Below are 25362 nucleotides of genomic sequence, written 5' to 3' on the forward strand. Positions count from 1 at the left end.
CCTTCTATTTCTTTTGTTATGTGCCCTCCATCCTTCTGCCTCCTGCTGCTGGTCTCAAGTTAACACCATCATAGTAATGAACTGTTTCTTATTTTTGGACCAATGGCATATGCTACATTTTCTAAGATATACAATACTATGATAAATGTAAGAAAAGAATTTCATCATCTGACAATAAAAACTGTTTAGGACCATGCCTATTGCCAAGCAGTACAGGCAGAGCATTTAGCAGTAGCAGTCTGAGTACTCACACAGCAGAGCATTTGCTGCCTCGTGGATAGGGACTCCACCTTTCAGGAAAGAAACATGTCACTCTGTGGGAACCTATGAGAACCTCAATTTCCAGAGTTGGAAAGAGGTCCAAGGTCTGCTGTTTCAGTTCTCAGGTGCAGGGTTTCAATCCTTGTGTGCAGGGTTTCAGTCCATCTTCCTGTCATCCTTTGTGTTTTCTAAAGCCCTCTACCTCTGACAATTTGGGAGGATCTGAGGTGTAACATTGATAACTTATGTCAACAAAAATAGGACCAAAATAAAAATTCCGAGGTTTTATAATTATGCCTTTCCCAATTCCTTTTAGCTTTTTAGTTTCCTTTTCTACATCTATTATTTTTTTTGAGGGAGGGTACTTAAACAAAAGGTAGGATCATGTGAATCTTTCAGCAAGTATTAGTACAAATAAACATTTATTCTCAAACTGTTTTTAGAGTACTATTTAAGGGTTCTGCACCCACAATTCCAATTTTTTTTTTCCCATACCACCAAGCAATTCTCTGCTGCCAGCTGGATTCCTAAAATTTCACTCAATTCTGACACCACCTACCCAGAGATAAATAGCATCAGATTTCACAGGTTAAGGACTCATTCCCACAAGACTACCTTCCACTTTAGATACCAATTACAAGTCCTAGTTGTCATGTGTACTTCTGACTGACTGGCTATAAATTGGAGGTTGCCATGACCCCGTCCTTGGGTTTGATTAACTTGCTAGAGTGGCTCATAGGCCTTGGGAAACCAGTTTTCCCCCTAGATTACCAGTTAATTACAAAGGATATAACTCAAGCAGCCAGATGGAAGAACTGCATGTAACAAAGTATGAGGAAAGGGTGTGGAGCTTCCATGCCCTTTCCAAGGGCACCACTCTCAGTACCTCCACATGTTCACCAACCTGGAAGGTCTCTGAAGCCATCCTTTTGGGTTTTTATGGAGGCTTCATTATATAGGAATGATTGATTAATTCATTGACCACTGGTAATTGATTCAACCTCCAACCCCTCTTCCCTCCCCTGGAGGCCAGGGGTGTGGGACTGAAAGTTCCAACCCTCTAATCACGTGGTTGGTTCCTCTGGTGACCAGCCTCCGTCCTTAGGTGCTTTCCAGAAGTCACCTTATTAACATAAACCCAGTTGTGGTAGAAAGGGATTTGTTATGAATAACAAGACACCCATTTCACCTTTATGGCTCAGAAGTGATTTCAGGAACTGAGGAGTAGAGATCAAATACTATAACAAAAAATGCTCCAACTGCTCTTATCTCTCAGAAAATTTCAAGGGTTTTGGGAGCTGTGAGTCAGGAACTGTGGACAAAGACCAAATATATATAGAAATGTATTTTTGGTCCTCTAAATGACCAAATATTTATTTCATATAAATCACAATATGGCACTCTTAGACATAAGGCATTGGTTAGATACAGTGATGAGCAAGATCAGACACGTACCAGCCTCGTGGAGCTTACAGTCTGGGTGAAATCAATTAAATAATCAAAAATAACCATAAGTTTATAATTGATAGCATTTGACCATCTCCTTGTTGAGGTGGTTTCTTCACTTGGTATCTAGAACACCACACACCTGTTTCCTACCTCACTGGCCACTCCTTGTTTCGTTTTGTTTTTTTGCTGAGTCCAGCTCTTCTTTCCATCTAAATGTTGGAGTGCCCTAAGCCTTAGCCCTTGTTACCCACTCTCCTTAGATGATATCATCTAGTCATGTGGCTTTAAATAATACCCATTTATATCAATATGCTGATGACTCTCAAATTTGTATCTGTATTCACTATTCCTCCCTAAACACCATAAAACTTTCAATATCCCAATCCTCACATTCACTGCTTTCTATCTCAGTAAATGGCACCACCATTTACCCAGTGGCTCGGGACAGAAATATAAATTATTCTTTTATTCTTTCTTTACTTTCACAGCTTTCATCTAATCTCTCAATAAGTTCTGTTGGCTCTACAAATTATGTCCAAATCCTACCACTTCTTATCACCTCCACTGTTACCATGCTGGCTCAGTTGACAGTAGCCTCCTAAATGGTCATCTCTTCCTAGCACCCTCATCCCCCTCCTATTTATGGCATCTGTTCTCCACTTCTTAGCCAGAGTAATCTCTTTAAAGCCTAAAACAGACCTTTGTAAAAAATCCTCCAGTGAAGAAGTGCTGATTTCAGGTCTGGGGCAGGAAATGTACACGATGAATCTCTGAGGATAGGATACTAACAGAGTAAGAGAAATGATGAGATATTAATCCAGTTTTAATCATAAAATTGAAAATGTTGCATACTGTCAAACATAAAGGAAGGTCTTTATGAGATCTTTCTCAATATTGCATTAGACTTTTGGAATTTAAAGACAAAAATGGAATAATATATAATATAAATAAAAGAGCAGATTTCTTTTTGATAATTCATGTGCACACACACAGTTTAAGAATTTTTCAAACCCACAAAAAAACTCTAAGGCAGCACAATGAACTTTTATATGCCTCTTAACCTAGATATACCACCTGTTAACCCGGTCACTTATTTAAGTTGAACCATATGTGCCCCTTTTTGACACACACAAAAAAGTGATCATATGGTTGAAACTGAATGCACACATACACATACAATACACATTTCCTTTTGCCAAACCATCAGAAAGTAGGTTTTAAGTATGACGCTTCATTATTTATCTTCCAAGAAAAAATACATTATCCTACATAACTAAAAACCAGTATCTCAACTGAGAAAAATCAGTATTAATTGAATATTATCATCCATATATAATCTTTATTCAAATTCCCCTATTTGTATCAGGCTTTTAAAAAAAGTCATACTACTAAACTAATTTAAGAGTCTGAGGTGCTGTCTCTTATAGAATAAAGTGATTATGTTTTCTGTTGGCTTACTCTAGTTTTTTCCTTTCGTGGTTTAGCTTCTTGCATCCGTGTTTGACAACAGCATCAATACCTTTGGAGTAATTGAGAGTGACCCTTTCGACTGGGAGAAGACTGGAACTGATGGCTCCCTCACCACCACCACTACTTCTGCCACTCCTCAGCTGCACACCCGCTTGACCCCTGCGGCAATTGGGTATGTCCTAAAGAGGTGGTTCATCAGTGTCTTTCCTAGATGTGTTGTATCAATATTAGCAGAAATGTCTTTTATGCCATCCAGGTTCCTTCAGATGACCAAATGCTAAGACATAGGGGTGCCTATGGGTTTCCTTGAATTAACATTGCTCTTATATATGCCTTTGTTTGGATTTACTTTTCTTAGAAAGTACTTAAAGATTATACCGTGAAGTAGCAGCTTAGAGCTTGTGTTACTCGTTAATGTCAGATGTACAGTAGATTTTCTTCAAAATGAGAAGGGGCATTTGTTGCATTTACTACTAAAGAATAGATGGGCGGGCTTCCCTGGTGGCACAGTGGTTGAGAGTCCACCTGCCAATGCAGGGGACGCGGGTTCGTGTCCCAGTTTGGGAAGATCCCACATGCCGCGGAGCGGCTGGGCCCGTGAGCCATGGCCGCTGAGCCTGCGCGTCCGGAGCCTGTGCTCCGCAACGGGAGAGGCCACAACAGTGAGAGGCCCGCGTACCACAAAAAAAAAAAAGAATAGATGGGACCCCAGAACAAGAACAAGCCACAATTATTTCTGACTACACTGTGCTTAAGTTTAGTGGGAACAAAACGTATAGCTACTCCTCTTATGAAAGTGATTAATTTTCGAGGTGTATTAGGAAGAGGTTAGTGTATTTCCATCTTCTTGGGAGTTTTTTTTGTTTGTTTTTTGATTTGTTTTCCTTATATACATTAAATACAGTTGCTTTTGTTTGTTGTTTTTCTTTCTTTTTTTTTTTTTTTTTTGTTTGCGGTACGCGGGCCTCTCACTGTTGTGGCCTCCCCTGTTGCGGAGCACAGGCTCTGGACTCACAGGCTCAGCGGCCATGGCTCATGGGCCCAGCCGCTCCGCGGCATGTGGGATCTTCCCGGACCGGGGCACAAACCCGTGTCCCCTGCCTCGGCAGGCGGACTCTCAACCACTGCACCACCAGGGAAGCCCTGTTTGTTGTTTTTCTATTTGGGAGGGATTGTCTTTTTTTTCTGACCCCCCCCCTCCCTTTTTCTTACCTGCTCTAGTTGGTTTAAAAGAAAAAGTAAATAGGGAAAAATCATCATACAGTGAGCTAATTGGAACACTTTATCACTAATCCATTGCTTTGTTTTTACAATGAGATGAGATCACTAGAGCTTATTGAATCAGAAAAGGTTACACAGACTCATATAACTGGAGATGATATCCCTGATTAGTTAGTCTAAGAATTCTTAAATGTGAGACCTTGACTAGCTATAGTAGAATCACCACAGATGTTTGTTTAGAATACCCATTTGTAGGACTCGCCCCAGACCTACTGAATCAGAATGTCTAGGGGTATGGCACAGAAGTCCATATGCATCAGATGTTTCTCATGCTTATCTGAGTTTGGGACTCACTGCACTATTCCAGCCACCCCATTTTACAAATGAGGAAATAATTCTAACTCTGAGTGAACCATCCAACTTTAGATAAAGATTAGTGAGCGGGAGCCTATGTAGAAATTTTGATTCTTGCTTAAATGCTTTTGTCCTCCTTCTCCTTTGATTGTTGTTAGAAATAAATCTCACATTTGCAGAAATCCAGGTGATAGCACTTCAGGGTAGCCGAAGTCAATGAATAGATTTTAAGTTCCCATATCCCAAAGTTTTTTCCTAAAATAAGATAGAATAATAAGAAAGGAAAAATAAAACTACATAAAAGCTATGTCCTCAGCATAATTTGAAGACAAAGGATGCCCAAATCAAACTAACTGTAAGTAAAAAGAGAAAAAAACAAAACCCTAAGGCCTTATGTAATATCTCTTATGCTCCTGCCTCACCCAGTCCTGCCACAAAGCTTACTGAAGGCAGATCAATAAAAACTGTGGGAAGAGGAAAGTTAGCCCTGGGACTTAAGGTTGATTTAAAACGAACATCAGAAAGACTAAATCCATCCGAAGAATGAAAATACTAAAAAGTATCCAGGTAGATCAGATAATAAACTACAAGGAGATAAAAATATTCATGATTCAAAACATGTAGCTTCTGAGGAAGAAAAAAGACAAAAAGGGAGAAATGCCCTTTGTCAGTTGAATGGTGAAGGAAAAAAACACATATCTGTTTGGGTCCAATCAGGAGAGAGAAACGACTTAGTAATTTGAACAGGGAAAGATGATACAAAGAATTATTACCTATAACACAAAAATGGAATAATGTGGGATTGAAAAAGTAGAGAGAACCGTAAAGAATACAGGAATAGCAAATATAAAGTGCAGCTCCTACTCCTAGGGCTGAATTAAGCATCCAAGGAAAAGCTCCCTCAGTCCCCACCCCAGGGCTGAGTTCTGACCTTGTTGGCGAGTGTATGTCCTCACTCATTGGATGGCAGGGAAGTTGCTCTAATGCCATACTGGTAGAATTTGCTGAAATATCTGCCCTCTGGAACTTGATGGAAATCTGCCCTCCGGAGTGCCAGAGAAAACGATTTACTGGAAGTGTCTTACTAGAGACACTCTGCTACAAAACTTATGGGTAGTAGGCGTTGCTCTGGGAAGATATTGATTGCTGCTGTCTGTGTACTGCAGGAGACAGGCACGGGGAAAGCCACACATGCTGGAGAAGCTTGACAAGCTGCACAGTGGAACCCAAAGCAAAACCCTTTCCTCCTGCAGGGTCTCTCCAGTGCCTTCTACTGACAAAACTCCCATGCCAGCTGGCAAAGGAAAAGAGTTAAAGGACACAGACCCACTTTCACAGAATAGGCAAAAAGGATGAATTTGGAGCTGAAAGGCAATAAATGAATAATTACAGAAGGGCAAAAGGAGAAATAAAATTTAATTACCTATAAGAAAAGAGAACTATAAAATCAGAAGATGCACAATATCTCCTCTGACCAAATAAAAATCCACTGAAGTGTTTGGATTTTGCTATACTGACAGAGGAGGGCACCAGTTAATCTATGAATCCTGTAAAACATTCCAATGCCACAAAAATGAACAAGAAAAATATTGTAAATATCCATAAAGTGTTATTTCAAAAACTCAAGAAAATCTAACACATATTTACTAAGGAAATTTCCTGTCAGGAATAAACAACTATGAAAAAGAAAATTATAAGACAGAACCCCAAATGGAACTGAGTATGTTCATGCATTGAAGATATGGATAACCACCTTGGATCAGAAATTTGAAAACTAAGAAATAGAGTGAGTGTGGTGTGGGGATGGAGAGAAGAAAGAAAAGGAAAAGATGGAGGAAACGATGAAATGATAGTCCGTTGAACTCAGGAAAGAAATGGAATAAAAAGATATCTCACAATTGAATAAATCACAAAGTGTGCAAAGGACAGTAGACACAAATGAAAGTTTAATAAAGGGCATTGAATAAAGTCGGGGAAAAGCCCCAGGAGAATGAAAATAAATCATTCAAAAGGGCTAGAGAGAAAGTAGTGCCAATGGAAGGCAGAGAAGGAATAGCATTCATATTGTTAGAGTCCCTGAAGAAGAAAAGCAAAACAATACCAATTAAAACTGAGAAACTCCATAGCAAAAGGTTAAATAAGGAAACAGGGGACTAAGAGCATTTAAAAAGGTAAATGTCCAAAGATGACCATTAGAACAAAAAGGCAAACCTTCTAAAATATATATTCTTAAAAGTTTATAAATTAAAGTACAAAGAATACTCATCTGGTAGGAAAGAAATATAGCAAATATGACAAAATACACATAATTATAAAATACTATGACAGAGTTAAGACCAAACATATCAGTCATAGCAATAAATTTGAATGGGGACATCTATTAAAAGAAAAAGATTTTTAGTTTGGTTTATATAGCTGTATACATATGCTGTATACAAGAGATATACCTTAAAAAACATGTTTCAGAAAGGGATGGACAAAGATAAACCAGAAAAATGGAAACGGTCAGAAGAGAATAACAATCCTGATATCAGACAATGTAGAATTCAAGCCAAAATAAAGCTTTAAAAGTTATAGAGATGGAAGCGTACTTTTTAATGTTAAGTGTCACAGTTCACAAGTGGGACATAGTATTTGTTAATATTGTCACCAGAATCACAACAGTCATTTTTAGGAAGCAACAACTATGAGAGATTAAAGGAGACAAAGAAACACACTAGTAATTGGAGATTTTAATATACAACTCAGTTCAAGACTGAATTCAAGTAAACAAAGAATATGAAATAGAAGACAAACAACACAATCAATAAGGTAGATCTTAGGCATATTTTTCAATATCTACACCCTGATGATAGAGGTTATACCTTCTGCTCAAGTACCCCTGGGACATTCACAAAAATTGATCAGTTATCAGGTCACCAAGAAAACATATAAGTTGTTCCATAAAGCAGAAATATTACACTGTCTGATCACACTGTAATAGAACTAGAAATTGCTAACAAAAACAAAAATGTCAAAGGCCCTTCTACCTGGAAACTTAAAAACCTCCAATTAAACTACTCTTGGGTGAAAGGGAAAATACAAAGTGAAGTTATAGGAAAATAATGATAATTAAAACAATACATATCAGAATTTGTGGTATAGGGACTTCCCTGGTGGCGCAGTGGTTAAGAATCCACCTGCCATTGCAGGGGATATGGGCTTGATCCCTGGTCTGGGTAGATCCCACATGTCACGGAGCAACTAAGCCTGTGTACCGCAACTCCTGAGCCTGCACTCTAGAGCCTGTGAGCCACAACTACTGAGCCCGTGTGCCACAACTACTGAAGCCCGCGCACCTAGAGCCAGTGCTCAGCAAGAAAAGAAGCCACCGCAGTGAGAAGCCCGTGCACTACTACAAAGAGTAGCCCCCACTCGCTGCAACTAGTAACCCCCATTGCACCGCGCACAGCAACGAACACCCAACGCAGCCAAAAATAAATAAATTAATTAATTTAAAAAAGAAGTTCTTTAAAAAAAAAAAAGAATCTGTGGTATACATTTAAAGCCAAGATAAGAGGAAAATCGATGGCATTGAATAAGGAGATATATAATGTCAAGATGTCTTATTACTGATGATATTAATGTTGGTAATCTAGTTATGGTTGTGTTAGGTTTTCCACTTTTATAAAGTTACTATTTTTCCCTTTGTAAGTAATAAGTATCTTGTGAGAAGATACTTTGAGACTATTCGAAAGAACTTGTTTTTCCATACATTTGCCTACTAATTTTAGCATCCATCTTGCCTGCAAATTATTAGGCCCACAAGCCTACCATTTACTATCTGAGCCTTTAGAAAAAGTTTGCTGACCTCTGAGTTATCTCTTTTTGCAGATGATATGGTAGAATACCTGGAAAGCCCTAGAGAATCAGTGTTAAAGAGAAAAAATGATAATTTATGTCCCACAAGTCTTAGTTCTTAATAGAGGGAGAAAGTAAGTTCAGGAAAAGGTAAGAGGATGCTTTAGATCAGGAGTCAGCAAGCCTTGTCGTTCACTAAGAGCCAGATAACTATTTGCGGGCTCTGCTGTCTGTCACCACTACTGCTGCCACTGTAGTGCTAAAGCAGAGGCAGGCAGTATGGAGATGAATGAGCATATGCCTGTGTGCCATACCCAGTATTTACAAAAATAGGTGAACAGGCCAGATTTGGCTCACAGGCCCTAACTTGCTGACCCCTACCTTAGATTATGGGGACGGGCATATGAAAAGGGTGTCCAATCTTATTACTTCTCTTGACATCTGTCCAGTTCTTCCATATATCTTCTTAATTTTTTCCCTTAATCTGCTTCTGTAATTTATACCTTGCCTGCAAACACAGGCCATGTGCTAATAATACTCCCACATATATCTTTCTTATCATACTTATTCCTGAACATACTATAATTGTCTTGGGCAAGAATGCTTTCTTTCCATATCTCAAACTCCAGATTTGGATCAGAGTTACAGGAGAAGGAAGAAAATAATAATTAAGCAAGGAATAAAACTGGTGGAATAAATGCTGAGAGGAACTTGAGTCATGTGGGAGGTAGCCTGTGTGGAGAAGATGGAAACGTTCCTTGAAGTGTGTGCTCTTACACTGAAGCACACGATATAAGGGGGAAACTAGGATAGAGTAAAAATGGAGGCAGTTTCATAGGTGGAGGTGTGGTTTGTTTCCTGACAGATGGAAGGAGGAAATGCCAAGCAATTGGGGTAGTTGGAAAGAAGCAGAATCGTAGCTAGGCTAGGGAAAAAAGGATTTGGAAGAACATTGAGTGACTAAAATGGGGGAAAAAATGTGGAGCTAGTAGGTTGAGCTTCCTGAATTCAAATATTCCTCCTTTGCCATTCCCTTTTCTCAGGAATAGAGGGAATTCTTTCAGTAAACATTTGGATTACCACATAGCACATGTAGGTTAGTGTCCATTATAATTCCTTATGTCAATAAACAAATTATATTGAACTTATATCTGAAAAATATATCTTTTAAGTAGTCTATTTCTGAACTTTAATTACTTTTACATTAAATCCTTTCATTTGAACTATTTTGGGTCAAACTACCTTTCCACTGTATCCCAGTGTCAGAACTACAGGGAGTACTTTACAAGGCTGTAGGGTTTTTCCCTGGGAGCCATTATCAGTGCTTTTCCAGATTAACATTGAGAGTGGTGGTAGTGAAGGTCATCAAATCAGGTGGAACAAGTCCCTGAAAAATCATGTTCTTTTTTTTTAATTTAATTTTTTTATGCAGCAGGTTCTAAATCATGACATATTTATGACACCTGGGCCAGGGTGTAACCATTGCCCTTAGAGTGGTACACTGAGAAGATGTCTATTTTCCCACTCATAATAATTGTATGTGTCAGTATAATCTACTGAAGGCGGTTTTTTCTGCTTTTAGACAGTGCAGATAATGCTAAGAAAAGGTTTCACTGTGTGCTGAATGTTGTGTTCAGTCAGCAATATTAAAAAAAAAAAAAAACCAACAACTAGTATGTAGAGTAGAACATACTAGTTATAGAACATTAGAGCCAGCAGGGACCTGATCACTTAGTGAGTGATAGCTGAGAACTAGAAAAGCCCCTCATGGGCCAGAAGTCTAAGGGAGAGATGACCAACTATGTAAGTAGGACATGAAATTGCTTTGAAAGAACATATAGACAAGTGCCAATTAATATTTTCTATTTGTTCATAATCAGTTCATACAGGACCATATGAACTGTATAATTGCAGAATTTCTAGTTTCCCCTAGAGGGCAAGAATCTCCTTTCTTCTTTTTATGTCCCTAGGGCCTTACATGTAATAGGTACTTAGTAAAAAGTCTGTAAATGAAAAAGTAAATGCATATAGTACACTATTTAAAAAATAAAATGTAACTGATTGATCTGATACCTGCTTATATCATTATGACACTTAACATTTTTCTGTTTATAGTTTTTGTTATTCTTTAAGAAAAATAGGTAAAGAATAGAAAATATTAAAATTCACAAAGAATCCTTGCAAAATAAATGAAAGGTTTCTAACTTTTAAAGTGATTGCTAAATTAGGGAGTTATTTGTATTTTTAAATCAGCTTGAAAATTCTGTTGATCAAAATGCAGTTTTAAAAATAGATAGCTAGTGGGAAGCAGCCACATAGCACAGGGACATCAGCTCGGTGCTTTGTGACCACCTAGAGGGGTGGGATAGGGAGGGTGGGAAGGAGACGCAAGAGAGAGGAGATATGGGGATATATGTATATGTATAACTGATTCACCTTGTTATAAAGCAGAAACTAACACACCATTGTAAAGCAATTATACTCCAATAAAGATGTTAAAAAAATAAAATAAAAAACAAAACAAAAATGCAGTCTTAGGGACTTCCCTGGTGGTCTAGTGGTTAAGACTGTGCTCCCAGTGCAGGGGGCACGGGTTCAGTCCCAGGTTGGGGAACTAAGATCCCACATGCCACACAGTGTGGCCAAAAAAAAAAAAATGCATTTTTAGTTTGTAGAATTGGCATGTCCTAAGTTTCTGAGGTGTTTTGTTTTGTTTTACTTTCTTAATTATGTATAGACTTCATCATTTAAATCCAGAAACAAAATGTAGGATAGTCCCATAGTAATTTTTAATTCTGGTGTTTTTAAGTTCTGCCTTATTTTCATTCCTCATTTTCAGAATTGCCAATGCCACTCCCATCCCAGGAGACTTGCTTCGAGAAAATACAGATGAGGTGTTTCCAGATGAACAGCTTAGTGATGGAGAGAATGGCATCCCTGTTGGTGTGTCACCAGATAAATTGCCTGGATCTCTGGGACACCCTCGTCCCCAGGAGAAGGATGTCTGGGAAGAGATGGATACCAATAGGAATAAGATAAAGCTTGGGATTTGTAAGGTGTGTATTTCTTGCATAGGAAGTGATATCTCTCAGTGTCTTATTATTTTTCTCCTATTGATGTAGCAAAGTATCATGATTCTCAATTTTGAATGAGAAGTAGAACGTTGTGTTGCTAGTTATTTATATATTTGTAATTGCAATATTTTTGTCTAATTTTGCTCATAACGCTCAGGTATGGACACCAAAAATTAATCTTCATCTTGTATTTTGTGGAAAAGATGAAGGTAGTTTTAAAAAAATAACCAGACACGGAGTCTAAAAGAAGAGACATCTATAGAACAGAAGTTAATGGTCCTTCCAAGTAGAATGACAAGACTGGGCCCCTCCCATAGTGTAGACCAATGGAGTTGAGTGTTCATTCTGAAAACTATCTCAAATGGAGGCAGGGAAATGAGGGTTAGAAGTGGAAAGCATCAAACTGGTCATGAGCTGACAAAGTGGATGTTGAATAACATGATTTTTTCTTCATTAGGATTGTAAACAGGTCCACTTGTAAGTATGGGGAGAAATATAGACTTCTGAATTAAATGATTTTCAGTAGTCTTTGGGTAGATTATCCCCAAATTTCTCTTTGATCTTACTGTTTCCTGTCATTTCCGTTTTCATGGAAGATGATGATTAATGGGATGGAGGGGCAATGAATTAAAAATCAGTTAGTTTTTGGTACTTCCTGTGTTTTTATAATTATTTAGTTGGGGAGGTTAAATTTATAGGTGTAAAATGAGACTCCCGGCTCATATCTGTTAACATGATTGATAGAAACTTTGCTAGTCCTGCTTTGTGAATGGGAAATATATCTTGAAAAGAATCTTCTGTGACAACGTCTGAGGAGTCTGGCCTATCTTTGGACAATATATACTATATTTTTAAACTATATAATTTTTAAAAATTAACAGTATATACTTTCAGTAATGGGAGTCATTTGCAGGAACATTCTCTGCATAGATGTGATATGCTGCCCTGTGGTCTGGTTGTTGGTTAGCACTATCTGGACTAGTAGTAATCAGGAATAAGTAGTGAAAAGTAGTCAGGAAGTCAGTGTCAGATTTTTGTAATGTCACCTCTGGCTGCCTTTATAGTAAACACCAGGAGCAAACTGTTCTTAGTAAAAATTCTCTAGTGACATTTTCAGTTGTCAGCCCATATGGGTGTTTGTGTATGTGACAGAGTGTAGTGGCACTTGACATAGGTCTTAATTAGTTTTCTTTCACATGTTATCACTATTTAATCTACATTTAATTATTTTCATTTTTTAATTCCTTCCTTTTAAAAATTATGTAAATTAGATTATTAGTGGTATTCTTTTATACAAGTAATGTTTATATGGAATTTTCATAGATGTTTACCATTTCCTTGCAATTTTGGAAGTCCCCAACTCAATCATTTTTCTTCCTGAAATATTCCCTTTAGAAGTTTCTTTGGTTGAGGTCTTCTGATAGAGGACTCTTTCAATTTTTACCTAGCTGTAAATGTATGTATTTCAGCCTTATTCTTTAAAAATAGTTTCTGCTGCCTTCAAATTTTTTGATTGACAGTTATTTTTCTTCTGTCTTCAATTATTAGTGTTCAGAAGTCTACTATTTTTTCTTTCTTTTTTTTGGTAGATGACCATTCCCCCAGCTACTTTTAAGCTTTTCTCCTTGTCTTTGGTGTTCTGCACTTTAACTATGACATATATAAGCATACACATATTTCTTTTTTTAATCAGTTCTGGGAAATGCACAGCTGTTCTCTACCTAAATATTGTCACCTCTTCATTCTTCTGTTCTCTCTTTCAGGGACACCAATTAAGTAAACATATATTAGATCTTTTTATTCTGTCATCTCTTAATATCATTTTTTATATTTTTCTTCTTATCTTGCTGTGCTTCATTCTAGGTAATTTCTTTTGCTATGTCTTCTTATTCATGAATTAATAACTTTGGCCTTTTGTGGCTAATTTGCTGTTTAACAACTTAATTGAATATTTAAATTAAATTCATCAGTTAATTCCAAGTAATCCTTTGTTGACCTTTATATATTTAAACATTTTATGCATAACTGTTCTATATGCTGTATCTGAACAAGTTTGATACCTGAAGTCTTTGGGAGTTACAAACATTTTTTAAAATTATTATTATCAGTTCTGCTGACTCTTGGTCATGGTGGCATGCCTTCTTATATGTTTGACTACCTTTAGTGTTTTACTCATTAATTAATAATTCGTGGGAGTCCTGTAGGCCTAAATTGGGGGTTGGGGAAACCTTCCTTCGGAGAAGATTGTCTCCTGCTTCTCCTGGTAGCCAGAGAGCACCCCCAGTTTAAGACCAACTGGGCATTCTTGACGGTCTTTAATCAGAATAGACATTCAGACTTCCTCTCTCTCCCTACTGCTGGTGTAAAGCTTAATTTCCCCGGTAATAGTGCTACTGTATCCTCTGTCCTTAGGCACCTCCACCCCTCTGGGCTGCCTCATTCTCAGCCTCCTTCTGCTCTACCCAGCTGCTCATTGTTCTAGCTCTAGTTTTCTTGTTGTTGTTTGGTTGGTTTTTAGAGAGGAACTGAGACAGGGAGTATTCAGGCTTGGCAACCTCTCCTACCTCTTGTGAGACTACTTATGTCTCAAAGAGAATGTCCTCTCCAGGTTTAATTTTGGTTTAGTGGAATAAGGTCCTGCAAACATTTAGTTAGACATAATACAAAAAGCCAAGGTTGTTAAACGTTTTCAGTCTGTTTATCTTTGTACCAAAATATAAAACACTAAAAATACTGAAACTGAGAATAAATTTAGAAAACTTATTTAATAAAGGGTTAATAGACAAGTATGTAATGAATTACACTAGCCAAAATATCCTAATCTTCTGAAAAAAACCCCAATCATTTGCTTATATTATTTTGAAAGACTTCAATGATTCCTATCATTTATAGTGACTAGAATGTTTTTCATGGCTTCCTTTTATGTTTTGCTAGGCTGCTACTGAAGAGGAGAACAGCCATGGTCAAGCAAATGGTATTCTGAATGCTCCAAGCCTTGGTTCACCAATTCGTGTCCGCTCAGAGATTACTCAGCCAGACAGAGATGTTCCATTGGTGCGAAAGTTACGTTCCATCCACAGCTTTGAGCTGGAAAAACGTTTGGTGCTGGAGCCAAAGCCAGATACTGACAAGTTTATTGAGACCTGGTATAAAATAGCTTTTCTTTTTCTTTTTCTTTTTTTTAAAGCAACTAAAACACTATTGATATTATTACTTTCTATTATGTAAAGTTTTTCAGATAAGGAGTTTTTACATTTTTGTAGCACTGATTTGATTAAGCTGTCATCTTTATCCATGTTTTTAGTTAACATCCTCATTCTTAATGTGACTTGCCTTCTGATATTATTACAAGTTCTATAACATATAGCCTTTGGCTGTGGGAGCTGGAAACTTCATAAGACTAGGTATGAATTAAATGAACATTTTGAAGTGATTTTGTTTGGAAGATGATCTCTTTTATTGGAATGGAGAAGATGCATTGTAAGAGAGGGCATGAAAAAGATGGTATTAGGCAAGAAGAAGGAAGAGTACATGAAGTAGGGGAAAAAGTAATTTATATACAAGTGATAGGCAGTTGAATTCAATTTAATGAAGGCCTTCTATGAGTAAATGCTGTAGGAAAAAGAGACATGAATATTTATCATTCTACCTAGAAAGAAGGAAAGTTGGAACTTTAGAGAGCTATACATAGGTAACGACTGTTTGTAGTTCATGGTTCTAAGGCCCCTTATCTCCAATTTTGATAACAAAAGACTGAAATGAAACTTTAAAAAGAACTTGGGATATATTTATGAATTATAGAAGACTTTAGTAATATTAAGACCTGAGTGACTTTAATAATAGTCACATCCTTCAATTGTACATCCCCAGTGGCTACTATTGGCAAAGAAATATGAAGTTAGAAGGACCATGTATTTAACTAACATAATAGTTACTGTGTCTGAAGATAATTCAGCCACTTCTGGCCTAGTCCAATCTAGCTTCCATTTTAAACAGCACTTCATAGCTGTGTATTCTTCATATGGTACTCATTCAGTCTCACAGCTATGTGATGTAAGCTTGTGTCTACACGTTGATATGATCAAAAGGATGGACTGGGGCAGTGTTTAAACATTTTCAGTTGTGCATGAGATTGGGAATAAAAACAAAAGTGTGATAGGGATAAAAGCTTAGTTTGGGAAAAAATTAGTCTAACAAAAGAATGTAACTAAAAAGAGAGTCCATGCTGAGGGAAGAGCTGAGAGATAAGACAGAGAACAGAAGTACTCCAAGAAAATGAACTCAAGCCAGAACCTAGAATGAATAAGGAGCAGTTGAGGGAAGTGAAGCACCTAATTACAAACTTAAGGAGAGGAACAAATATGTATTGCTTAAACTGCTTCCCTGCAGGTGAGAGCAGTTCTCAGAAGCCAGTGCAGCCAAATACCACCAGTCACACTATTGCTTAGTCCTGTCTTTGGTGGAGTTTACTTGAATGATATACATTTATATACCTCTCTGAAGACAAAACAAATGCAGAAAGTATTTGCCTGATGTGTATTAGCTTCATCATTTCCTTTTGTAGGGCCTCTGCTGAGGCAAAAGCCCCTTGGGTAAGTTGTCCCTCAGTCCCTCAGAGCAGAGCAGAGAGCAGAGGGCAGTGTGATTGAATTGGCAAAGCAAAGGTGAACTGGATCACACAAGTCACCCTGGTTAACCTGGTTAGGCTTCTTTCCTGCCCAGCAGCAGGAGAGACATCTTCCTCCTACGGGCTCCGTCTTCCAAAACAGGATATGACAGCTGGAGCAGAGCGTTATCCACCCATGAAATGTTCCGTATGCTTTATCCATATTGTTTTTTTCTCCTCTGTGGGTAAATATTAGTTCTGTATAGAACTTATAGGCTATATAATAAGTATTCTCCCTAGGACAGTTAAGTAACTTGTGTTCATTTTCTTAAGCTTGGAGAAAATGCAGAAAGATTCCAGTGAAGGAAAGGAATCTGTTCTCCCTGCTCTGCTTCATAAGCCTTGTGTTCCTGCTGTGTCCCGTACTGACCACATCTGGCACTATGATGAAGAGTATCTTCCAGATGCTTCCAAGCCTGCCTCTGCCAACACCCCTGAGCAGGCAGATGGTGGTGGCAGCAATGGATTTGTAGCCGTTAACCTGAGCTCCTGCAAGCAGGAGGTTGACTCCAAAGAATGGGTGATTGTGGATAAGGAACAGGACCTTCGGGATTTTAGGACAAATGAGGCTTTAGGCCATAAAACAACTGGAAGCCCTTCCGATGAGGAGCCCGAAGTCCTTCAAGTCCTAGAGGAATCGCCTCAAGATGAAAAGCTCCGATTGGGTCCTTGGGCAGAAAATGATCATTTAAAGAAGGAAACCTCAGGTGTGATCGTAGCAGTTTCTGGGAAGTGCCCTGCCACTGCTGCTTCAGAACAATATGCAGATAGGCTGGAACTCCAGGCTGGAGCTGGTAGTCAATTTATTGCAGTGACACCCACAAGTCCAATGGAGGCACAAGCAGAAGGACCCCTTACAGCAGTAAGTGATTTGCTCCTGTCATTTTTCTGTCATCCACTCAAGGTGCTATTAAGAAAGGACTAATAGTTGATCAACTAAGATTCTTCTGCAGAGGCCTAAGTTTGGCACATGGGTGTAGGGAATGATGTCTGGACTAAGTTCTGTAGTCCATCTTCCAATGTGAAATTTCTCAAGAAGTGAGATTTTCTATCAGGATACTAACCTAATATGTGAAATGTCATCATGACCTAATTTCATAATAACATTTATAATTAGACCACAAGAGCTGTCTATCTGTGTGTGTATATATAATATGATTTTTTAAAATTTGTAATTCTAGAGATTTTTGAACTCTACATTATAAATACGGTGAGGATGGCATGTATTTAACCATTCATGGTTTGTACTTTATATGGTACACCGTTGCTAGTATCATTCTTTTTGTTTCCTTTCTCCTTCATAACCTTCACCCAGAAATTTGTCATATTTTATGTTCCCTTTTTTTTTTTTTAATGGTATGGAGGCCTCTCACTGTTGTGGCCTTTCCCGTTGCGGAGCACAGGCTCCGGACGCGCAGGCTCAGTGGCCATGGCTCACGGTCCCAGCCGCTCTGCGGCATGTGAGATCTTCCCAGACCGGGCCACAAACCCGTGTCCCCTGCATCGGCAGGCGGACTCTCAACCGCTGCGCCACCAGGGAAGCCCTTATGTTCCTTTTAAACAGTAGTTTTCCAACTATTTTTTTCACATTTAATTTTTATTTTGATAGTAGTTTTCCAAGCTTAATGTCTTTTGTTTATAAAATAGAGTCCCAGCCTCACTTCCAGAACTTCTGCTTCAGTAGGTTTGGGATAGTGAGAGCCCAGGAATCTGCATTTTAACAAGTAGCTGAAGGCAATTGTGATACAGGCCTTCTGCAAAGGAACATTTTGAGGAAACTCACTCTTTATTCTCAGTTTGGGCATTTAGCTGGAGACACCTGTTACCCTGTTCTTATCAGTAAGCATTGGTGCCCTCTGTGACTGTGTGAGTCTCACAAAAGCCAGATATGGAGGCAGCATCTCAGGCGCGAGCAGGTCCATCTGTCCTTACATGCGTGGGAGTACCAGGTTTCCTTAAATGCCGTCATCAGCTAGCAGCCGTCTCTTCCAGCTCACCAGTAACAGCATTGTTCCGCGAGCTGAAATGTTTTCAATTAGAACAGAATTGCACACGCAGGTGTAAAACAGTAAGAAAAGGTAACAAAATTTGATTTTGTGTACAGCTCTATAGGAATTTACCTGCACTTCGAAATAGAGAAATAAATGCTTGCCTCTTTCTTCATCATAGTTAGTTGGTCCTTCCTTCTTTCCTAGGACTGTTTTGTGTAGTTATACAAGTCATTCGCTGCATAAAGAGACCTAGCCAAGGGAACAAGTTGGGGCTGAAATCTAACCCAAACTTTGCTAGCCAAACTGTTTATCTTTGTGTAGGGCTGTTTCCTCTTTGAGGGGCATCCTTTTCCAAATTGAACAGAGGTCCCCTTTGGGCTAGGAGCAGATCCTAATGCCTCCCTCCCTTGTCTGCATTTCTTTTTCCACCCCACCTTCCTCTTTCCATTCATTCCCTCTTTCTACCTTCCCAGATTCAGTTTCTTCTTTTCTTTGGCTCTAGTATGCTATATACTCACTGTTGGCTCATGCATTTTTCCAACAGCATTCTGTTGTGCTTCCCTGCATAAAGGGTTCTAAACCCTCTCGGCTCCATTTCTCCTGGTATTTTTTACTCTCTCCTATCAATACTGTCCTGTCCACAAAAATTGTTCTCATGGTTCTCTTACACTATCTGCAACATTTTCTCTATCAAGTTTTTGAAAGACTTGTATATTATATTTGATATTATAAGTTTGACCTTATTTTCAGGTATCTTTAAATAAAAAATCTTTTTCTTAACTGAAGGTCTCTTAAATAGCAGCCTCATCACTTGTACACTTGTATCTAAGGTATTGAACTTACCATCTCCTTCATTTTGGGGAGCTTGGGATAAAAATATATCTTGATTCTCTTCTTGAGGCCTACATTCAGAGTTTACTTTTGCAAGCAGATGTTGTTACTTCCCTAACTTAACTACAGACACATTAAGTAGGGAGTACCACCAAATAGTCTCTCTAGGTCTCTTGCAGCTCTGATCACGTGCTCTAGCTTAGACAGTATGATAAAACATAGTACCATTCTATCTGAATATTTTAAATTAGGACATATTCTGATGGGAAACAGTTTGTTAGTTTATATCTTTTGCATTCAGGCTTGTTTCCTCTTTATGATGATATGAAAGGAAATTGTCCTGGTATCTTAAAATATGTAAGAACTATAAAAATAGGCAAAGCAAAAGTTTATCTGTATTACAGGTATAGTTGGCATATTAAATCAACGGATGAGAACTTCAGCATTCTTTAATTCTCTTTATTTCTTAGCATAGATTTGTGAACCTTGTTTAAGGGCTTTCCTTATCCATATACATGAAACCACTGGTTATCAAATAGCATGTATAAATTTTTTAGATGATATATTTTGAAAGACGGATAAATTTGCTAGATTCAAAAGAAATTGGGGTTATTTTTGGAAATCAGATTTTTTTTCCCCTGGGGTAAACAGTTATGAAGTTAGCCCACTACTAATCATTTCTAAAAAGAGGCTGAACAACATAGATTTATAGGGAGCAAAATAAGACTAAACTTTGGCTTATAGGGGAGATATTAAATTATGTTTTGATTAGCAAATGGAGAGGCAAAATTAAACTGGCATAAATGAACAAGGATAGAGAAGGAAACTAAAGTAACTTGAACTGCTTCTGAAACAGATCTAACTATTGGTCCAGAATGACAGTAACTGTAGGAAAGAATGTGACCAGTTTTATGTGGTGTTGAGTAATCACTGTTGGTAGGGAGACGGTTGGACGCGTTATTCCTTACAGAATATCGTGGCAGATTGTACCACGTGATCTCTTGGTTCTAGACAGTCCTTTAGAAAGGCAGTGCTTCATTTTAGTATCACCTTTGGAAACACTATAAATGTGACTGGAGAATAATAATACCACCTATATGTTACCTTTTGCTATGTAACAAATTACCCCAAACTTAGCAGCTTTAAACAACATTTATTATTTCACACTTTTTCTAAGGGTTGGGAATGCAGGAGTGGGTTAGTCTGATCGTTCTGGCTCAGAGTTTCTCATGAGGTTGCTACCAAGCTGTAGGCCAGGGAAATCATCATAGGGTTGGACGGGATGGGAAGATCCACTTCCAAGCCCACTCACGTGGTTGTTGGCAGGCCTCAGTTCCTCACTGGATGTTGGCCAGAGGCTTCAGTTCCTCACCACGTAGGCTTTCGATACTTGACATGGCAGCTGGCTTTTTCAGAGAGTGAGGAGAGAAAGAGACAGAGAAGGGGGCGGGGGTGGTGGTGGAGAGAACACCCTCCACCAAGGTAGAAGCCACACTGTCTTTTATAACCTGATCTCAGAAGGGGCATATCATCATTTCTGCCATATTCTATTGGTCACACAGACCAGCCTTTCCTCATACCAGGGGATTGTCAACATACTGACTTTCCTCATTGACTTGTTTTTCAGACATTGAGAAGAAGAAGAGCAGGAGTAGGGGGTGTAAAATAATGCACAGAGAAGGAGCAGGACAAAAAGAGAGTCACATGTACTTCTTTTGTAATCTGTTAGTCAGCATCTATTAAGAGGATTCCTCTGGCTGTATTTACAGGAATTACCAATACCAGTACTATGAGAGTCAGACCAGCAGTTGATTGCGTTGCCTTAATTCTGTTCTTTCAGCCCTTCAGTTCCGTGAGGTGTCTGCTAAGTTCCAGGCTTTCTGCTGTACCTCAGGGATAAACATTTGGCACCAACCTGTTAGGTTGACAGTGAAGGCCTGTCACTAAATCTAAACATTTACCTTAAACCACATGAAGTGATTGTGGTGGAGCTGTGTACACAAATGAGAACACAGATAAATCTGCCTAGGACAGGGTAGTGCAATATTGGGTGTTTCAATTTTCTCAACTCTTATTTTCTAATTTTATTTACCATGTGAAGATATATTACTTTCAAAAATAAGAGGACTTTGAAGGATGAATAAGTTTGCTGGAAGGAGATGCAGGGGTGTCAAGCAAAAAACACAGCATGTATGAAGGCAGAGAGGCTTGAAACACCAAAATTTAGAGTATTTAAATAAGTAATCCAGAATGTTAGGGCAAAGGAAGGAGGCTGAAAATGAGCCGCACAAGTGAGGTGATAAAGGGCCTTGACCTGCCACGATGAGGTATATGGGATGCAGGACAAGAAACTGCCAGGGTTGAGGGTGGGGAGTAATGTGCTCTTTGGGAGCCATGGAGGGAGAATGGCTGGGGCAGCAGCCAGTGAGGAAGCTTTGGCATTAGTTCAAGCAAATATGAGGGCTTGAACTATGAATCATGAAAATCTCAATGAAGACTTGAGACATTTCAGTAGTGCAGCTTACCTGAAATAGTAGCTTCATGTGACTTTTCCAGTGTTCCCCTGAATATTTGGAGCCCTTGTACACCTGGAGTGACTATATGAAAGCTCATGGAGTCACTCAGAGTCTCTACTGAAAAATCAATGATCCATGTAATTAACAGATGCGTTCTTTAATAGTGTGGAAAGGTAAGGACTTTTTGGATTGATTGCCACCATGGTTAACTTCTTGAAATGGATTTTGTAGGAGAGTTGAATGCATGTACATTGACTAGGGAGTGGCTAAATGTCCTCTGTCTGACCATGGATTTCTTTTTTTTTTTTTTTTTTTTTCGGTACGCGGGCCTCTCACTGTTGTGGCCTCTCCTGTTGCGGAGCACAGGCTCCGGACGCACAGGCTCAGCGGCCATGGCTCACGGGCCCAGCCACTCCACGGCATGTGGGATCTTCCTGGACCAGGGCACGAACCCGTGTCCCCTGCATCGGCAGGCAGACTCTCAACCACTGCGCCACCAGGGAAGCCCCATGGATTTCTATTTTTGATCTGGAAAGTTGGGTCATTATAATTATAGAAAAGTTTTGTTTCTATGAGATTACATCTCTGGAATTATATATGATGGTATAATTCAATCCATGAACGGTCAGAAAGGATGAGAGACTGGATGGACCGACTTAGGAAGTTAAAAAAAGCCCATTTGTGAAGTGTTCAAATAAAAGACTGGACTGTTACTTGGGAGAGGCTTCATAGAAGGAACCCAAGCATCTAATGGTTGATTTACTCATATGTTCCACATTTATTGAGCGTCTACTGTATGTCAGGTACTGTGCTAGGCATCAAAGCCCAGTGACTCTCCTCACTATTTAAGTGCTGTAGATGCTGTGATAGAAATGTCTAGGTTGTGGAAGTTGGGGGTAGTTGGACTAGATTTATCCCCAAAGTGTCTTCCAAGATTGTATGAAGGGGCTTGAAAAGTGACTATTAAATCCTGTAGCCATGTATGTGATATATAATTACAGGCCAGCCAAGAAATATTATTTCAATCTGTCTTTTCTGGGACTTCTATTCTTTGGGTGTGAGTTGTGACTTATTTATGATTCCTAGTACCTCTAAAAAATTTTTATAACTTCAGATTCCCTTAAATATACATTCAACTATTAATAATGAGTGACTGTCTCTGAGGAGTGGGATAACAGGGGAAGGGAAAAAACAACTTTTACTTCTCATTTACTCAGGTCTTGAGGCTTCAGGTTTTCAGTTTTACCCACCTCTGTAAACAAAGACTTCTGCCCTCTCCATTCCTTACCACCGCATCAGCCCTCATATCTATCCACATAAGCCAAACCACAAAATAACAATATCTTCAGCAAAAGTAACCAACATAAATGCGGTCAGAGTAAGCAACAGGGGTAAAGAGTGAGAGAGTGAGACATTCTTTTAGGATGTATGGCCTCTTAATATGCACATGTTACCGCAACTGTGTACTGTCTTTATAGAAATAAAAATTTAGTACATAAAAACATGGTTCAATAATAGTAGCTTAGTTTTATTCATAGTTTTCGACACTTGTATAAAGTATTATATAAAGATGCTTTAAACAAAAGTCTGCAGTGGAATTTAAATAGCCCAAAGAAATTTGAATGGTTAAAATTTGATTTTTTTAATAGGCCTGGAATTAGGCCAAGAATAACTCAGTTACTCTTGGCTATAGTAGGAACCGGTAAATTATTCTACTACCTATATCTCTTCTAAATTGTTTGCCAGAAAAACAATGAAATGTAGATATTTCATATACCATATTCCTTTCATTTGGAAGAGAGACTATTTGGTATGAATGTTGAATTTACCAAGGTTTTTATTATCTTAATAGCATTACTATCTTTGAATGGAGGAAAGTAAAAGGATAATTTGTAAGTTAAAATGTGAATAGTTGGTTTGCAGTTTATTGTCTCTTGCCTGTGTGGCCAGTTCTGAACATGGGGTAACTATAAAATAATGAGGCTGCTTTATCTGAACTAAAAAGTAATGAGACTGATGTTAGCCAAATTCAGTACTAGACATTAATAAAAATAAGAAAATTTGAAAGAAATGGAAAACATTGAGGTGATTTTCTAATTCTATAGAAAGGTGTACCTGATGCAATTAGAGAACAGAAGAAAGGAAATGATTGAATTCATGCCTTGATGAAACGTTTGTGAATTAGAGAAATTAAACATATAAAGGATGTATATGGCTTACTGGCAGATCATTAATTCATTCTATAGAGTGTCCCAAGTATGGGAATTGCTTTTGTGTCTTTATAGTCTAATGTTAAGGAAGCTGTTTTCAGCTATACTTAGAATTAGCTTTCTTTTCTCTGTATGCAGCTATTGATCTTTGGTTTTGTTCACCTTGATAGATAATGTTTTTATTAAAAAAAAATTTTTTTTTTGCAGACTCAGTTTCCCAGACTTCATTTGAGAGTGTTTAGTACATGTCAGTAAGTAGGCTTTGCTGTGAGGGACTTTCAAAATCCTAGAATCCTGTCCCTAACTTTTTTTGACTGTGTTTTTCTTCATTTGTGAAATTTGTGTTAATAAAAGTACTCAATTAAAATACCGGGCAACGGGCTTCCCTGGTGGCGCAGTGGTTGAGAGTCCGCCTGCCAATGCAGGGGACACGGGTTCGTTCCCCGGTCTGGGAGGATCCCACATTCCGTGGAGCGGCTGGGCCCATGAGCCATGGCCGCTGAGCCTGCACGTCCGGAGCCTGTGCTCCGCAACGGGAGAGGCCACAACTGTGAGAGGCCCGCGTACCCCAAAAATAAATAAATAAATAAATAAATAATAAAATAAAATACCGGGCAGCTATGAAATGGAATCAGTAAAAATGATTTTAGGAATATTTTATAAATTGAAGTGCTATATAAATATTACAGTAATTTATGCAGTTTCTCATAATTGCTCAGAATCTTTTCAAGAAAATTAATTCTTCTCTCCAGTGGTTCATATATCTTTTCTCTATACAAGATTATCATCTCTTTTTTCATACCATACGTACAGACATTTATATCCTGAATCCAGATGAGTTAGGCTCAGAAGTGCATTGATTCTCTAGCTTCAATCTCAGAAGACCAGTGGAGTGTTATTTTTGTAAATAATGCTGATTTCATTTTGGCTGATGTACTTGGAATTACATATAATAATGAAATGACTGTTGGTTTATTTTGAATGTAAATATAGTCATCTCCCTAGTTACTTGGTATTTAATATAATTTCATAACTGCTTTTCTTATCACCATCACTCTCAGATCTTAAAAAGTAAAATTTGAAGAGTAAATAACTATAAATTTTAAGTTTCAATATCATTTTTAAAAATACTAGAAAATTGCCATTTGCCTATATTTAGTATAATGAAAGAGAGGTACAGGTATGAGGTGACTTCCTGAAGGGTGACAGCACCAGTAGAACTTATTGCCTTTTCCCCAAGGTCACTGTAGGTCTGGGCTTATTGTGAGAATTCATGTCTGAACCTAGCCTGTCTTGGATTAACCTGACAGAGCCTCAGTACACTGATTCCACTCAGGAACTATTCCAGGACATTAGTTAAGTGTTGTCTCCCTGGGCTGGGCTTAGGGTAAGCTTTGCGTGTTCTTAAACCTAATTGTATTCCTGACACACAGAGAAACAGATCTAAACAACTTATCTGGGGCCTCCCTGGTGGCGCAG

General features: G+C 38.4%; 1 protein-coding gene across 5 annotated transcripts in view; it reads left to right on the forward strand.

The window, feature by feature from the left end:
• The window catches only part of TTBK2 (tau tubulin kinase 2), a 153569-nt gene that overhangs the window by 119284 nt on the left and 8923 nt on the right, over window positions 1–25362 (forward strand). For all 5 annotated transcript variants that reach the window (XM_082620122.1, XM_082620121.1, XM_082620124.1 and 2 more), the window contains 4 exons: window positions 3195–3352; window positions 11435–11651; window positions 14604–14815; window positions 16609–17197. In XM_082620122.1, the coding sequence (XP_082476248.1) occupies window positions 3195–3352; window positions 11435–11651; window positions 14604–14815; window positions 16609–17197 (1176 nt within the window). The remainder of the gene's footprint in view (window positions 1–3194; window positions 3353–11434; window positions 11652–14603; window positions 14816–16608; window positions 17198–25362) is intronic.

Source organism: Mesoplodon mirus (assembly GCF_964341445.2).
Source record: "Mesoplodon mirus genome assembly, chromosome: 4".
Taxonomy (NCBI): Eukaryota; Metazoa; Chordata; class Mammalia; order Artiodactyla; family Ziphiidae; genus Mesoplodon; species Mesoplodon mirus.